This window comes from Bos indicus x Bos taurus, chromosome 1 (genome assembly GCF_003369695.1).
Source record: "Bos indicus x Bos taurus breed Angus x Brahman F1 hybrid chromosome 1, Bos_hybrid_MaternalHap_v2.0, whole genome shotgun sequence".
Taxonomy (NCBI): domain Eukaryota; kingdom Metazoa; phylum Chordata; class Mammalia; order Artiodactyla; family Bovidae; genus Bos; species Bos indicus x Bos taurus.
The window spans coordinates 131985801-132003294 of record NC_040076.1 but is presented as its reverse complement, the minus strand read 5'-3'; the positions used below and the strand labels follow the sequence as shown (position 1 = coordinate 132003294).

Here is a 17494-nt window from a genome sequence, read left to right as displayed (position 1 = left end):
GTCTCCGATTCTTTTTATGATTACTACCATAATCACAACTTTTTGAATTAATCACAACTTATCTCTCTGCTTCTAACATTTCCCTGTCCCAGCCACTCTATACACTACTGTCACTAATATTCTCACATCATGTTCCTTCTTTGTTTGCAAACCTTCAAAGGCAATTTGGTATTTAAAACTATAAATAATACTGATCTAGTCCAAGGGTCAGTAAACATTTTCTTTAAGGGCTATACAGTAAATATTTTAGGCTGAATGGTATGAAGTTCTCTGTATCTGATACTCAACTTGTGGACCACAGCATGAATATGGCCATTCATAAAGACAAGTGAATGGATATTGCTGTGGTCCAATAATATTTATAAAAACAGGTTTCTGAAACAGTATCAGTAGTCTTTCAATCACCTATTTAATTAAGAATAATAAATCATACTGCTTTTTCTCCCCCACTATAATCCAAATAGACCATTTAGTATATACTGTGTGCCGGTTTATACACATTACCTATGCACAAAACCTTATTAAGACAACATATTGATGTCTCAGTTTTACAAATGAGGAAATGAAAGATCTGAAAATCTTAGATCTCAAGGTAAATGTGAATTCTCTATCTCCACGGCAGGATGGCAGAATGCAAATATTATGTTTAGTATTTCTCTTATGTGGACAGAATACACTAGTACTTTTGATGCTTATAGAAATCTCCAGGCAAATACAAAAGCAAATTTGTTCCAAGGATACAAAATGTGTCCCATTAGTGAAATTAATTTATCCTTCAGCAATAGTTCACTGACAACAGAAAAAATTACAACTGCTTTCTAATTCTTCATACTTCAGCCAGCTTAAAAGATGAAAGTTATTATCAACAAACAACTAACATACTTCAATCAGTGTATGTATTTTTTATTTATGAGAATACATGATATATAAGTATGATTTTTAATTTCAAGGAAGAGTTTCACTTCACTATACCCTAACTCTGAATTTCAATCTGCAGAACAAGATTATTAAGTTTTATCAATACTGTCATAAATACTTATGTTCTGGCATATATATACATAAATACAAAGCAATGTCTACATTTTAATTTTTTAAACTTAAATTAATAGGAGTTTTCCTACAAATACAAAGGATTCCTAAATTCTACTCTATAAGTTCACTATCTGTGAGTACTTAGACTGTCTCCAGTTTTAACTGCTACAAACAGAGGTGAAACAACTATCCTTGCACCTTAACTCTTATTACACATCAACAAACACCTCTCTAGAACAGACAAAGAAAGCTGGATCAAGGGCTATGCAAACTCAAACTTCAACCAAACTGCTCTACCAAAAAGCCTGCAAATGACTACTGGACATAAATAAAGAGAATAGAAAAATCATATTCAACCTTATAAAGTCATTCTTTTTAATCCCCCGAAAACTCTCTAAATTCTGCCTTACTCTCTCCATTTTCACTGTAATCCTTTTAGCTCAAGTTGTTATTATCTCTGGCCTGGACACTGCAACACGTTTCTCCTAAAAAGACTCCTCGTTTCTTCTGTTGCCTTTTCCAGTCAAATCACTATACTGTGTACTAAGAATGATTTTCAATGTATCTTATTCTGTCTCTTTCATGATTAAAACTCTATGATGATTTCCTTCTACTTCCAGGGGAAAACAACCTCAAAATTTTTAATTTAAGACTTAGCAGATCCTATACAATACAGCCCTACTCTACTTGCAAGCCATATCTCACCCCACTCTCCATCTTTAATCCTGAAAAAAGAAAAATCACAGCTTTATTTCAGTCCCTCAAACACACTGTGATTCCTCCTATCACGATTCGTCCTACCTCCCTACACTTCTTCCTTAGAAAAGTAGACTAATTCAAGGCATGTATTAAAATTCTAATAAAATCCTCTAGCTTACCTTCAAAGCAGTTTAAATCTATATGTTGGTGATTATTTGATTAATATCTATCTCTATAAGCTTCATGGCAACAAGGACAAAGTGAGTTTTTTCCACTTTCTCTTTCTCCTCAAAGCCTAGCATAGCTCTACTACAACATTTGGTGGAATAAATAATATGGTGTAATTGGCGATATTTAATAACGTTTAATAAATAGTAAAGTTTGCCGGGTGGCTCAAACAGTAAAGAATTTTCCCACAATGCAAGAGACCAGGGTTTGATCCCTGAGTCAGGAAGATCCCCTAGAGAAGGGAATGGCTGGCCACTCCAGTATTCTTGCCTGCAGAATCCCCTAGACAGAGGAGCCTGGAGGGTTACAGAGTCAGACAGAGCTGAACGATTAACACTTTCATATTTAGACAAATTATTAGGGTAGGTATTGATGGCTTTTAGCATGTAAAGTAATTTGGATAGCATTCTGTCTTAAAACTCTGGAGGAAAAACAGAAGGACAGGAGACCAACTGGAAGGAGACTACAATTTCTTAGAAAAAACACATATAAATGATCTGGAACTATAAAAACATATAAATAATTATGTAAGCTGTTGGTCACTTTGATTATATCTAAACTGCTGTTATCATACACGATCAGACTATATAGATTCCTACATTGGAGCTTAATGAAACCTATAAAAGGAAAAGTATTTGCCATTACACGATCACATTTCCCAGAGAATCGAAAACAAGATCAAATTCTAAACGTGTCCTGTAACTTCAACAAAATCTAATTAGATGCCACCAGAAATTAGACGCCACCAAAATCTAATTAGATGCCAAGAAGGACTCATCAATTACAATCTCAATCCCAGGGAAAAGAAGGGGTGAGAGGGTGATATGGGATAGAGGTTTACAAACTCTTGTCTATATAGTAAAACAAAATATTTCTGTTTGCAGGTTAATTTTTTCTCTAGCACATAAACAATTCTGCAAAGGAGTCAGTGTGATTTTGTTTCATTAACACTTTATTTACAGAAGAAGTTGGCATGTCAAACCAGCCCAGAGTCATAGTTTCTGCTGAATCCTAAAATGAGATAGTAACTTTTTTGTTCAGTAACATGGGCATCACATAGTGACATGAAAATACAAGGGCTATAGATGGATATAATAAGTATAACCTCTAATAGTTCTTTTACTTCAAACATATTGCCCAACTATCAAAGAACACATTTCATGTCTCATTAATAAAAGTATTTTGATACAGAAAAGTGTTACAAGAATTTTAAAAAATGAAAAGCTGTAATACTTACTGTAACACAGGTAACTCTGAAGTAATCATTGCTGCAAAGATCTTTCCACAATGCAGCAAAATAATCAAGTACTGTACAACTCAAAACTTTCAAAATAACCTCAAAGGTAATCCTGTTAATTAAAAAAGAAAGAAAGAAATTATTTTTCCAGTTTACTAATGTATAGTTGACAAACTATAAGACAGTTACAGCAAGACAATTTGATATATGGACACACAGTGAAGGGCGTCCCTCACTGAGTTAATACATCCATCATCTCACACATCTTCTTTTTTGGCCCAAACATTTAATATATTCTACTCTCTCATAAAATTTCAATTATACAAGAAAGTGTTATCAACTACAGTCACTTTATTATATGTTAGATCTTCAGACCATATTCATTTACAACAAAGTTTGTACCTTTCACCAATCGCTCCTTATTTCTACCACGTTGCCCTTGGCAACTACTTTTTCCACTACTTTTCCCATAAATCTACCCACTCTATAGATATCACATATAAGTGATCTCATGTGATATTTGCCTTTCTCTGTGGTGCTAATTTCATTAGCCTTCCAGGCTAATCCAAGTTGTCTAATGATCAGTTGTTTTTTTGTTTTTTTTAAAGACTGAGTAACATTCCACTGTGTGTACACAGAGACAACCAGGTTTCCTCTATTCGTTAAGTCCATGGACACATAAAGCTGTTTCCATATTTTGATTATGGTAAATAATGCTGCTGTAGTTCAATTCAGTTCAGTCGCTCAGTCGTGTCTGACTCTTTGCAACCCCATGAACCGCAGCATGCCAGGCCTCCCTGTCCATCACCAACTCCCAGAGTTCACCCAAACCCATGTCCATTGAGTTGGTGATACCATCCAACGATCTCATCCTCTGTCATCCCCTTCTCCTCCTGCCCTCAATCTTTCCCAGCATCAGGGTCTTTTCAGTCAGCTCTTTGCATCAGGTGGCCAAAGTATTGGAGTTTCAGCTTCAACATCAGTCCTTCCAATGAATAGTCAGGACTGATTTCCTTTAGGATGGACTCGTTGGATCTTTTTCCAGTTCAAGGGACTCTCAAGAGTCTTCTCCAACACCACAGTTCAAAAGCATCAATTCTTCAGCAATCAGCTTTCTTTATATTCCAAATCTCACATCCATACATGACCACTGGAAAAACCATAGTCTTGACTAGACGGACCTTTGTTGACAAGGTAATGTCTCTGCTTTTTAATATGCATGGTCGAGAGGAGCTACCCCACGTCCAAGGTCAGAGGCAGCAGCCGAGAGGAGCTACCCTACGTCTGAGGTCAGGGGCGGCGGCCGAGAGGAGCTACCAGATGTCCAAGGTAAGGAGTGGTGGCTGTGCTTTGCTGGAGCAGCCGTGAAGAGATACCCCACGTCCAAGGTAAGAGAAATCCAAGTAAGACAGTAGGCATTGAGAGAGGGCATGAGAGGGCAGACAGACTGAAACCACAATCACAGACAACAGGCCAATCTGAACACACGGACCACAGCCTTATTTAACTCAATGAAACTAAGCCATGCCATGTGGGGCCACCCAAGACGGACGGGTCAAGGTGGAGAGGTCTGACAGAATGTGGTCCACTGGAGAAGGGAACGGCAAACCACTTCAGTATTCTTGCCTTGAGAACCCCAGTATGAAAAGACAAAAAGATAGGACACTGAAAGAGAACTCCCCAGGTCGGTAGGTGCCCAATATGCTACTGGAGATCAGTGGAGAAATAACTCCAGAGAGAATGAAGGGATGGAGCCAAAGCAAAAACACCACCCAGTTGTGGATGGGACTGGTGACAGAAGCAAGGTTCGATGCTGCAAAGAGCAACATTGCATAGGAACTTGGAATGTTACGTCTATGAATCAAGGCAAACTGGAATGCTGCTGCAAGCATGGGATAAACACATCTATGTGTTTGGGATAATGATTTCATTTATTGTGGATATATACTGAAAAGTGGCTATATAATATTATATATATAATACAATAGTCTTATTTTTAATTATGTTTTCTAGAGATTGTACCAAATTACATTTCTATCAACAGTGAACAAGGTTTCTCTTCTGTCGGTATTCTCAACAAGAATATCTCTCTTATCTTTTTGATCAAAGACATCTTCACATAGGTGTGAAGGAATACCTCATTACGGCTCTGATTTTCATTTCCCTGAAGATTAGTGATGTTGAGTATCTATTCATGTAGATTTTGCTTAACTGTGTATATTCTTCAGAAAAATGTCTATTTGCTGCTGCTGCTGCTGCTGCTGCTGCTAAATTGCTTCAGTCATGTCCGACTCTGTGCGACCCCATAGACGGTAGCCCACCAGGCTCTGCCGTCCCTGGGATTCTCCAGGCAAGAACACTGGAGTGGGTTGCCATTTCCTTCTCCAATGCACGAAAGTGAAAGTGAAGTCGCTCAGTCGTGTCCGACTCTTCGCGACCCCATGGACTGCAGCCTACCAGACTCCTCCATCCCTGGGATTTTCCAGGCAAGAGTACTGGAATGAATCGCCACTGCCTTCTCCAAATGTATATTTAGGTCCTCTGAAAATTACTTTAGAAAAAAATGAGTATGCCAGAATACACAGACTACAATCAACAGTACTACCAACTACCAACAATCACACTCCTTTGTATTTCCCCAAATAAACTGAAAATTCATCATTACTTAACACTTAAAAGTAATGAGCTATCAAACCAGGAAAGGACATGGAGGAAGCTCAAATGCATATTACTAACTAAAAGAAGCCAATGTGAAACAGCTACACCCTATATGATTTGAATGACATGGCATTCTGGAAAAGGTAAAACTATGAGGACAGTAAAAATATCAGGGATGGCCAAACGTTGTGTGATAGGAAAGATGAACAAGTGAGACCACAAGATTTTTAGGGCACAGAATCTATTCTGTATGATACTAGAATCATGGGTACATCTAAATAGTACATTTAAAACAAAACCCATAGAATATATAACACAAAGAGTGAACCCTAATGTAAACTACAAACACTGGGTGATAATGACATGTCAGCGTAGGTTCACTGACTGTAACAGATGGATCACTGTGATGTGGGATGTTAATAGTGGAAGAGGTTATATGTATGTGAGAACAAGAGTTATGGGGGATCTCTCTAACTTCTATTCAATTCTACTGTGAACCTAAAACTTATCTTAAAACTAAAGTTTATTAAATTAAAAAAAAGGCAGCAAAGTGAGACAAAACAGAGCATCCAAGACAGGCTATGGCACAATACCTAACAGAATAACACATAACTAGAATTCAGAAGGAGAGAGAAACATCAAGTCAAAAACAAACATTTCAAGAGGTAGCAAGCAGCTTCCCAAAAGTAATTTCAGATTTTAAAACACAGAAGAAAGATCAGAGAATTCCCATGAATATTCTAAAATATAAATATTGGTAAATATGAAGAAAATTCAAAAGGAAACAAAAGTAACATAATTCCTGACATACAAAGAAACAAACAAAAAATTCTGATCAGACTTCTCGGTAGAAACTACGCAAGCTGATTAACAAGTCCATTCTAAAAGAAATCAATCCTGAATATTCATTGGAAGGACTGATGCTGAAGCTGAAACTCCAATTCTTTGGCCATCTGATGCAAAGCCAACTCACTGGAAAAGACCCTGATGCTGGGAAAGAGAGAAGGCAGGAGAAGGGGACGACAGAGGATGAGATGGTTAGATGGTATCACTGACTCAAGAGACATGAGTCTGGGCAAACTCCAGGACATGGTGAAGGACAGGGAAGCCTGGAATCCTGGGGTCCATGGTATCAGTCACTCAGTTGTGCCTGACTCTTTGTGACCCCATGGAGTGCAGCACGCCAGGCTTCCCTGTCCATCACCAGCTCCAACAATGTAAGCTGAAAGACAGATAAGCATTGTTTGAAACGTGAAGTGGAAAAAATCATGAAAATTGAATTATCAATCTTTCAAAAACAAAAGAAAGAAATGATGTCATGGAAAATGAAAGACTAGGAAACCTCAAAACTTAGGCCCTCCAGTAAAGGAACTTTTGTTGTTTTTTAGTTATGAAGTCAAGTCTAACTTTTTGGGGACCCCATGAACTGTAGTCCACCAGGTAACTCTGTCCATGGGATTTCCCAAGCAAGAATACTGGAGTGGGTTGCCATTTCCTTCCCCAGGGGAGTCTTCTTGACCCAGGGATCAAACCCACATCTTCTATATTGGCACGTGGATTCTTTACCATTGAACCACCAGGGAAGCCAGAAGCAACTTAGTTTGGCCAAAAAAACAACAAAGCTCATCTCTTATGAACATCTGGAATCTAATAAAAGTTTATGATAAAGAGAGGAGTGCCAAAAGACGTCTATTATATGTGATAAGAGAGCACAGTAGTATTTTTGCTTACTTATATACCACCTCCATAGCCTACAAGGACAGCACACCAAGTTACTGGTGTGGCTTCCTAGTGCCAAAGAGAACACCATGGACTTGTTCTCCCAAACTGTAGCAGAGTGTTTTGAAGAGCTTCCTTTTTCTTTTTTTGGAAAAACTATTATCTTTCAAAAGCATTTAAACACACAGTGATACAAGTAGCTGTCTGTGGCAAGAGAGTGGATTGCATAAGCATTAAACAATCTAAAAAGCCTCAAATTTAAAAAGGGGGAGAAGAAAGATATTTGGGGAATAAGAACTCTAAAGGGGTATCACATATGCAAGGAAATGTAGAGTATTACATGAATGCCCAGGGCTGGATGGATTCTTAGACAAGAACTAAGGAGTATAGGCTTTCAATTCTAGGTGATCTTTGCTCTCCATGCAAGCACAAAGTGAATACTAAGGCAAAGCTGTAGGAAACCTGCCTAATTTTTGAAGAAGTACCTCAGCTAATAGACCATCTGCAAAAAAAAAAAAAACAGAAATTACTTGTTTCTATTAGCAAAAGAAATCTCAAAGATGACCACTGAACAAGACAACAAAATTTTAGGACCCACACATGACAAAGAATACAGTCCTTGCAAAAACAGATTAGCAAAGCAAATAAAGAGATGACTGTAGTCCTTGAAAAGACAACAGGAAACCATGGGGAGGAGAGAAGAACCTAGTGTCCAATGTTACAACAATGGACATATTGAAAATGTCCAGTTTTTTAATAACATCAGAAATTCAAAAAGCATACAAAAAAATATGAAATGATGGCCCATTAACAGGAAAAAAAATCACAGAAATCATCTCCATCTAAGCCCAGATATTGAACTTAGACTTCCAGAAGTACATAAACAAAGAGAGACAAGAAAGAATATCTGAAGATACATGGCAAAAACTTAACCTATTTTAAATACATAAATCTACACAATCAGTAAAATAAATGAACTCCAAGAAGGCCCCTTCTCCTCCTGCCCCCAATCCCTCCCAGCATCAGGGTTTTTCCAATGAGTCAACTCTTCGCCTGAGGTGGCCAAAGTATTGGAGTTTCAGCTTTAGCATCAGTCCTTCCAAAGAACACCCAGGACTGATCTCTTTTAGAATGGACTGGTTGGATCTCCTTGCAATCCAAGGGACTTTCAAGAGTCTTCTCCAACACCACAGTTCAAAAGCATCAATTCTTCAGCAGTCAGCTTTCTTCACAGTCCAACTCTCACATCCATACATGACTACTGGAAAAACCATAGCCTTGACTAGACGGATCTTTGTTGACAAAGTAATGTGTCTGCTTTTGAATATGCTATCTAGGTTGGTCATAACTTTCCTTCCAAGGAGTCAGCGTCTTTTAATTTCATGGCTGCAGTCACCATCTGCAGTGAATACTGAAATTGGGCCAATTAGTAAACCTACAAGAGCCACTATGTGTTCAACTCAAAGGAAGAACTGTATGTCTCTCACTTTCAATCAAAACCTAATTGTGATTAAGCTTAATGAAGAAGGAATGTTGAAAGCTCAGAGTGATCAAAAGCAAGGCCTCTTGCACCATGCAGTTAGTCAAATTGTGAATTCAAAGAAAAGTTCTTGAAGAAAATTGAAAATGCTATCCTAGAAAACACAAGAATGATAAGGAAACAAACAGCCTACTGGTGATAGAAAGTCTGAGTGATCTCGATAAAAGATCAAATCAGTTACAACTTTCTCTTAAGCCAAGTCTAATCCAAAAAAGGCCCTAACTCTCTTAATTCTATAAAGGTTAAGAGAACTGAAGAAGCTGCAATAGAAAAGTCTGAAGCTAGCAGAGATTGGTACATGGCACTTAAGGAAAGAAGCTGTCTCCTTAAACTAAAAGTGCAAGGTAAAGCAGCAAATGCTGATGCAGAAGCTGCACCAAATTAACTAGAAGATCTAGTTAAAATAATTAAGGTATTTACACTAAATTGGACTTCAAAGTCAAACTCCCTGGGAGTTCTCAGTCCCTTTGCCAGATACCCAGGTGGAGAAATCTGTTGTGGGGCCTAGAACATTCACAACAGTGCAAGAACTTCTTTGGGATAATTGTTCTCCAGTTTCTGGGTGGCCTGCTCTGTGGCTCTGTACTGGGGATAATGGTGACCTCCTCCGAGAGGACTTATGCCACTAGCCACACCTCCCAGAATTATCCCAGCAGCTGGTCACTTCTGATGCACACTTCCACAAAAGACATTCAAACACAGACAGGCAGGTCTGGCTCAGCCTCTTGTGGAGATCACAGCTCCTTTCCCTGGTCCTGAGGAACACAGGTTTTTGTTTGCACCCTTCCAGAGTATCTGGATGGTATGAGGTTTGATTTTAAATGTGACTGCACCCTCCTACCATCTTCTTGTGGCGTCCTTTGCCCTTGTACACGGGGTATCTTTGGGGGGGGTTTTCAACATTCTCCTGTCGATAGTTGTTCAGCAGCTAATACACAGAGTGCCTGAAGAACTATGGATGGAGGCTCGAACGGGAGGCAGTGATCAAAACCATCCCCAAGGAAAAGAAATGCAGAAAGCAAAATGGTTGTCTGAGAAGGCCTTACAAATAGCTGAGAAAAGAGAAGCAAAAGGCAAAGGAGAAAAGGAAAGCTATATCCATCAGAATACAGAGTTCCAAACAACACCAACAAAACATAAGAAAGCTTTCCTAAGTGATCAATGCAAAGAAATACAGGAAAACAATATAGCAAAGACTAAAGATCTCTTCAAGAAAATTAGAGATACCAAGGGAATATTTCATGCAAAGACAGGCACAATAAAGGAAGAAACAGTATAAATGTAACAGACGCAGAAGATATTAAGAAGATGGTGGCAAGAATACACAAAAGAACTATACAAAAAAAAAGTTCTTAATGATCCAGATAATGACAATGGTATGATTGATCACTCATCTGCACCCAGACATCCTGCAGTGTGAAGTCAACTGGGCCTTAGGAAGCATTACTACGAAAAAAAGCTAGTGAAGGTGATAGAATTCAAGAAGAGCTATTGCAAATCCTAAAAGACTATGCTGTCAAAGTGCTGCATTCAATATCTCAGCAAATTTGGAAAACTCAGCAGTGGCTACAGGACTTGAAAAGGATAGTTTTCATTCCAATCCCAAAAGAAGGCAATGCGAAAGAATGTTCAAACTACCAAACTGCATTCTTTTCACATGCTAGCAAACTAATGCTCAAAATCCTTCAAACTAGCCTTCAACAGTATTTGAACCAACAGCTTCTAGATGTACAAGCTGGATTTAGAAAAGTAAGAGGAACCAGGGATCAAACTGCAAAAATCTACTGCATCATAGAAAAAGCAAGAGAATTCCAGAAAAAACATCTGCTTGTGCTCCACTGACTACACCAAAGCCTTTGACTGTTTGGATCACAATAAACTGTGGAAAATTCTTTAAGAGAAATACCAGACCACCTTACCTGCCTCCTGAGAAATCTGTATGCAGGTCAAGAAGCAACAGTCAAAACCAGATATGAAACAATGGACTGGTTTCAAATCGGGAAAGGAGTACGTCAAGGCTGTCTATTGTCACCCTGCTTATTTAACTTAATGCAAAGTACATCATGCGAAATGCCGGGCTGGACGATGCACAAGCTGGAATCAAGACTGCCAGGAGAAATATCAATAAACTCACATATGCAGATGACATCATCCTTATAGCACAAAGCAAAGAGGAACTAAAGAGCCTCTTGATGAGGGTTAAAGGGAAGAGTGATAAAACTGACTTAAAACTTAACATTCAAAAAACAAATATCATGGCATCTGGTCTTATCACTTCATGGCAAATAGATGGGGAAACAGTGGAAACAGTGGCTGACTTTATTTTTCTGGGCTCCAAAATCACTGCAGATGGTGATTGCAGCCACGAAATTAAAAGAGGCTTGCTCCCTGGAAGAAAAGATATGACAAACCTAGACAATATATTAAAAAGCAGAGACATCACTCTGTCAACAAAGGCACATCTAGCTAAATTCATAGTTTTTCCAGTGGTCATGTACGGATACAAGAGCTAGACCATAATAAAGAAGGCTGTGCACTGAAGAATTGATACTTTTGAACTGTGGTGTTGGAGAAGACTCTTGAGAGTCCCTTGAACAGCAAGGAGATCCAACCAGTCAATCCTAAGGGAAATCAACCCTGAATATTCATTGGAAGGACTGATGCTGAAGCTGATGCTCCAGTACTTTGGCCATCTTATGGGATGAGCAGACGCATTGAAAAACACCCTGATGCTGGGAAACACTGAAGGCAGGAGGAGAAAGGGACGACAAAGGATGAGATGGTTAGAATTCAATGGACATGAGTTTGAACAAACTCCGGGAGATGGTAAAGGACAGGGAAGCCTGGTGTGCTGCAGTCCATGGGGTTGCAAACACTTGGCCATGACTGAGTGACTGAGCGACAAAACTAAACAAAATTTTCTCAATGTAGACAAAATAGTATTACACTGGAAGAAGATGCCATTGAGAACTTTCACAGGTATAAAGAGAAGTCAGTGCCTGGCTTCTAAGTTTCAAAAAAACAAGCACACTTTCCTGACAGGGTCTAATGCAACTAGTGACTTTAAAGTGAAGCCAGTGTTCATTTACTATTCCAAAAATCACAGGGCCCTTAAGAATTACACTATTATCTATTCTGCCTGTGCTACAGAAATGGAAAAACAAAGCCTGGTTGACAGTACATCTGTTTGCAACATTGTTTAGTAAATGCTTTAAGCCTACTTTTGAGATCTACTGCTCAGACTAAAAAAAGATTCAAATATTACTTACTGTTCGTTGACAATGTACCTGATCAACAAAGAGCTCTGCTAAAGATGCACATTGAGACATATGCCATTTTCACATCTCCTGACACAGAACCCATCCTGTAGCCCACAAGGAGTTATTTCACTTTTCAAGTTTTTTTAGTTAAGAAATACCTATTTTAAGATTGTAACTGTCATAGATAGTGATTTCTCTGATGAACCTGGATGAGGTCAGATGAAAACCAGGAAAACATTCATTCATTCAAAATGGTATTTTCTAGATACCATTAGTGATGTTCCTGATTCATGGAAAAGGTCAAAATACCAACAAGAGTTTGCAAACACTTATCAACCCTCACAGATGACTTTGAGGCATTCAAGTCTTCCATGGGAGAAAGAACTGCTGGTGCAGTGAGTGAAATAGCAAAGAACTAAAATTAGAAGTGGAGTCTGAATATGTGACTGCATTGTTACAAATCTCATGATAAACTAACAAATGAGAAGGTTCCTGCATATGAGCAAACAAAGTACTTTCTTGAGATGAAAGTTGTAACTGCTGAAGATGCTGAGCAGATGTTGAAATGTCAATAAAGAGTTTAGAATATTATGCAAACCTAACTGGTAAAGCAGTGGCAAGTTTGGGAGGGCTCACTCCAATTTTTTAAAAAAGTTCTATTGTGGGTAAAATAGTATCAAACAGCACTGCACTCTATAGGGAAATCATTCATGAATTGAAGAGTCCCCAATGTGGCAAACTTCACTGTTGCCTTATTTTAAGAAACTGCCACAGTCACTCCATCCTTTGGAAACCACAACCCTAATTATTCAGCAGCAATCAACACTGAGGCATGACCCTCCTTCAGCAAAAAGACTACCAATAGCTGAAGGCTCAGATGATGGCTAGCATGTCTTAGCAATAAAGTATTCTTATATATGTAAATAAAGGTATGTACATCATTTAAGACATAGTGACACTGAAAACTTAACAAGCTATAGTTTAGACCAAACATAACTGGAAAACTTAAAACTTTATTGTGCTATTTGCTTTACTGTGGTGTTCTAGAACAAAATCCACAATATATTTGAGGTATGCCCAAATATATAAATAAAAAGTCAAGTTACTACTGTTTCAAACTAAATTGATATAAACATAAGATATCATGATCACCAGTGTAATTTAAAATGAAATTTTTTAAATGAAAAAGGTACACTAGAAGATCAAACACAAAGGAAGGCAGTGATGGAGAAATTAAGCAACAAAGAAGATCACTGTAGCAGTGTTTACAATAGCCGAAACACTGCTGTTCAGTTGCTAAGTTGTGTCCAACTTTGTGACCCCATGGATTGCAACACGCCTGGCTTCCGTGTCCTCCACTATCTCTAGGAGTTTACTCAAACTCATGTCCACTGAGTCATGATGCCATGCACCATCTCATCCTCTGTCACCCCTTTCTCCTCCTGTCCTCAATCTTTCCCAGCATCAGGGTCTTTTCCATGAGTTGGCTCTTTGCATCAGGTGGCCAAAGTATTGGAACATCAGCTTCAGCATCAGTCCTTTCGATGAATATTTGGGTTTAATTTCCTGTAGGATAGACTGGTTTGATCTCCTTGCTTCCCTAAAGACTCTCAAGAGTCTTTTCCAGCACCATAATTATAAACCATCAATTCTTCAGCATTCAGCCTTCTTTATGGTCCAACTTTCACATCAATACATGATTACTGGAAAAACCACAGCTTTGATCATACAGGCCTTTGTCAGCAAAGTAATGTCTTTGCTTTTTAATATGCTGTCTAGGTTTGTCATAGCTTTCTTTATAAGGAGTAGGAAGTTTGTTGTTTTTTTTTTTTTTTTTTAATTTTGTGGCTGTGGTCACGAAAATCACTACAAACTGTGGAAAATTCTTCAAAAAATGGGAATACCAGACCACCTGACCTGCCTCTTGAGAAATCTGTATGCAGGTCAGGAAGCAACAGTTAGAACTGGACATGGAAAAACAGACTAGTTCCAAATAGAGAAAGGAGTACTTCAAGGCTGTATATGGTCACCCTGCTTATTTAACTTCTATGCAGAGTACATCATGAGAAACGCTGGGCTGGATGAAGCACAAGCTGGAATCAAGACTGCCAGGAGAAATATCAATAACCTCAGATATGCAGATGACACCACCCTTATGGCAGAAAGTGAAGAAGAATGAAAGAGCCTCTTGATGAAAGTGAAAAAGGAGAGTGAAAAGTTGGCTTAAAACTCAACATTCAGAAAATTAATCATGGCATCTGGTCCCATCACTTCATAGCAAACAGATGGGGAAATAGTGGAAACAGTGTCTAACTTTATTTTTTTGGGCTCCAAAATCACTGCACATGTTGACTGCATCCATGAAATTAAAAGACGCTTACTCCTTGGAAGGAAAGTTAGGACCAACCTAGACAGCATATTAAAAAGCAGAGACATTACTTTGCCAACAAAGGTCTGTCTAGTCAAAGCTATGGTTTTTCCAATAGTCATGTATGTTTGCGAGAGTTGGACTATATATAAAGAAAGCTGAGCGCCAAAGAATTGATGATTTTGAACTGTAGCATTGGAGAAGACTCTTGAGAGTACCTTGGACAGCAAGGAGATCCAACTAGTCCATCCTAAAAGAAATCAGTCCTGAATATTCATTGGAAGGACTGATGCTGAGGCTAAAACTCCAATTCTTTGGCCACGTGATGTGAAGAACTGATTCACTGGAAAAGACCCTGATGCTGGAAACGATTGAAGGCGGGCGGAGAAGGGGACGACAGAGGAGGAGATGGTTGGATGGCATCACTGACTCGATGGACATGAATTTGAGTAAACTCCGGAAGTTGGTAATGGACAGGGAGGCCTCACATGCTGCAGTCCATAGGGTCGCGAAGAGGTGGACACGACTGAGCGACTGAACTGAGCTGGAAAAACCACAGCTTTGACTATATGGACCTTTGTCAGCAAAGTGGTAGCTCTGCTTTTTAATACACTTTCTAGGTTTGTCATAGCTTTCTTTATAAGGAGTAAGAGCTTTTTAATTTCGTGGATGCAGTCACTGTCCACAGTGATTTTGGAACCCAGTGGAAAATGTCACTGTTTCCACTTTTTTCTCCATCTATTTGCGATGAAGTGATGGGACCAGATGCCATGATCTTAGTCTTTTGTGTGCTGAGTTTTAAGCCAGGTTTTTCACTCCCTTTTTTCACCCTCATCAAAAGGCCCTTTAGTTCTTCTCTGCTTTCTGCCACTAGAGTAGTATCATCTGCATATCTAAGATTGCTGGTATTGTTCCTGACGATCTTGATTCCGGCTTGTGATTCTTCCAGCCCTGAGCTTCACATGATTACTCTGCATGTAAGTTAAAAAAGCAGGGTGACAACATACAGCCTTGAGGTACTCCCTGCCTCATTTTGAACGAGCCAAGACATGGAGGCAAACTAAATGTCCATTGACGGAGGAATGGGTAAAGAAAATGTGGTGTGTATATATATGTGGACACACCACACACACACACAATGTAACATTTCACACAATGTAATATTACTAAGCCATTAAAAAGAATGAATTAACACCATTTGCAACAATATGGATGGACCTACAAAATGTCATACTGAGTGAATTAAGTCACACAGAAATATTATATAACATCCCTTTTATGTGGAATCTAAAAAGAAATGATACAAATGAACTAACTTACAAAACAGATACTCACAGACTTAGAGAACAAATTTCTCATTGCCAGGGTAGGGATGGGAGAAAGGGATAATTACAGAGTTTGGGATGGACATATACACACTGCTGTATTTAAAATGCATAACCAACAAGGACCTACTGTACAGCACATGGAACTCTACTCAATGTTATGTGCCAGCTTGGATGGGAGCGGGGTTTGGGAGAGAATAGAAACATGTATATGTACGGCTAAGTCCTTTTGCTGTTCACTTGAAAATATCACACTATAGTTTGTTAATCAGCTACACCCCAATACAAAGTTAAAGAAAAATGAAGATATAAGACAAGCAGGAAAGAAAAGAAAAAAAAAAGCAAAGTGTCGGAAGTCTTTCCTTATCAAGCGTGCATGCTCAGTCAGTCAGTTGTGTCGGACTCTTTGCAACCCCATGGACTGTGGCCATAGTTGGTGATTTCAATACACCACTTCCCAAAAAAAAAAAAAAAACCAAGACCAGACATAAGATTAATAAGGCAATAGAGGACTTGAACAACAGATACCATATATCAAACAGACCTAATAGACATATAAGGAACATTCCACCCAAAAACAGAATACACCCTTTTCTCAAGTGCACATACAACTTCTACAGCATAGCTGATTAGGCCATAAAAAAGTCCCAGCAACTTTTAAAAGCTTGAAATCACAGAAACTGTATTCTTAGAGCAGAAAGCAAAGGAAGTAGAAATCAGTAACAGAAGAGAAACTGGAAAATTTGCAAATATGTGGACACTAAACAGCATACTCTTAAATTACTGAGTTAAAGAAGAAATGACAAATTAGAATACTATGAGACTAGTGAAAACAAAGACATTATATGTCAAAATTTATGAGACATACCAAAAGCAGTGCTCAGAGGGAAATATAACTGTAAACACCCATGTTAAAAAGAAATGTATCAATTCAATAATCTAACTCTCTACCTTAATCAAGAGCAAATTAAACCTGTATGCGTGCTACGTCGCTGCAGTCATGTCTGACTCTTTGCGACCCAATGGACTGTAGTCCGCCAGGCTCCTCTGTCCATGAGATTTTACAGGCAAGAATACTGGAGTGGGTTGCCATGCCCCACTCCAGAGGATCTTCCTGACCCAGGCACGAACCTGCTTCTCTCATGTCGCCTGCACTGGCTGGCAGATTCTAGTGCTACCTGGGAAGCCCAAGTTAAACCTGAAGGCAGCAAATTTATGAAACAATAAAAATAAAAGGAGAAATAAACAAGAGTAGAGAAATAATAGAATTTATAAGGCTAAAATTTGACTTTTTTAAATGTATTGACATTACTGACAAACTTTCAGACTCAGTAAGTAAAAAAGAGAGAAGATGCAAATAACCACACTCATAAATTAAAGCAGTAATATTACTATCAACCTTACAAAGAAATAGGTTCCCACAGTAAG

The 17494-nt window shown here is 38.6% G+C and overlaps 1 protein-coding gene across 3 annotated transcripts in view; it reads right to left on the bottom strand.

The window, feature by feature from the left end:
• STAG1 (stromal antigen 1) overlaps positions 1–17494 on the bottom strand; it is a 504783-nt gene that overhangs the window by 349322 nt on the left and 137967 nt on the right. For all 3 annotated transcript variants that reach the window (XM_027545437.1, XM_027545440.1, XM_027545439.1), the window contains exon 2: positions 3197–3308. In XM_027545437.1, the coding sequence (XP_027401238.1) occupies positions 3197–3225 (29 nt within the window). In that variant the 5' untranslated portion in view covers positions 3226–3308. The remainder of the gene's footprint in view (positions 1–3196; positions 3309–17494) is intronic.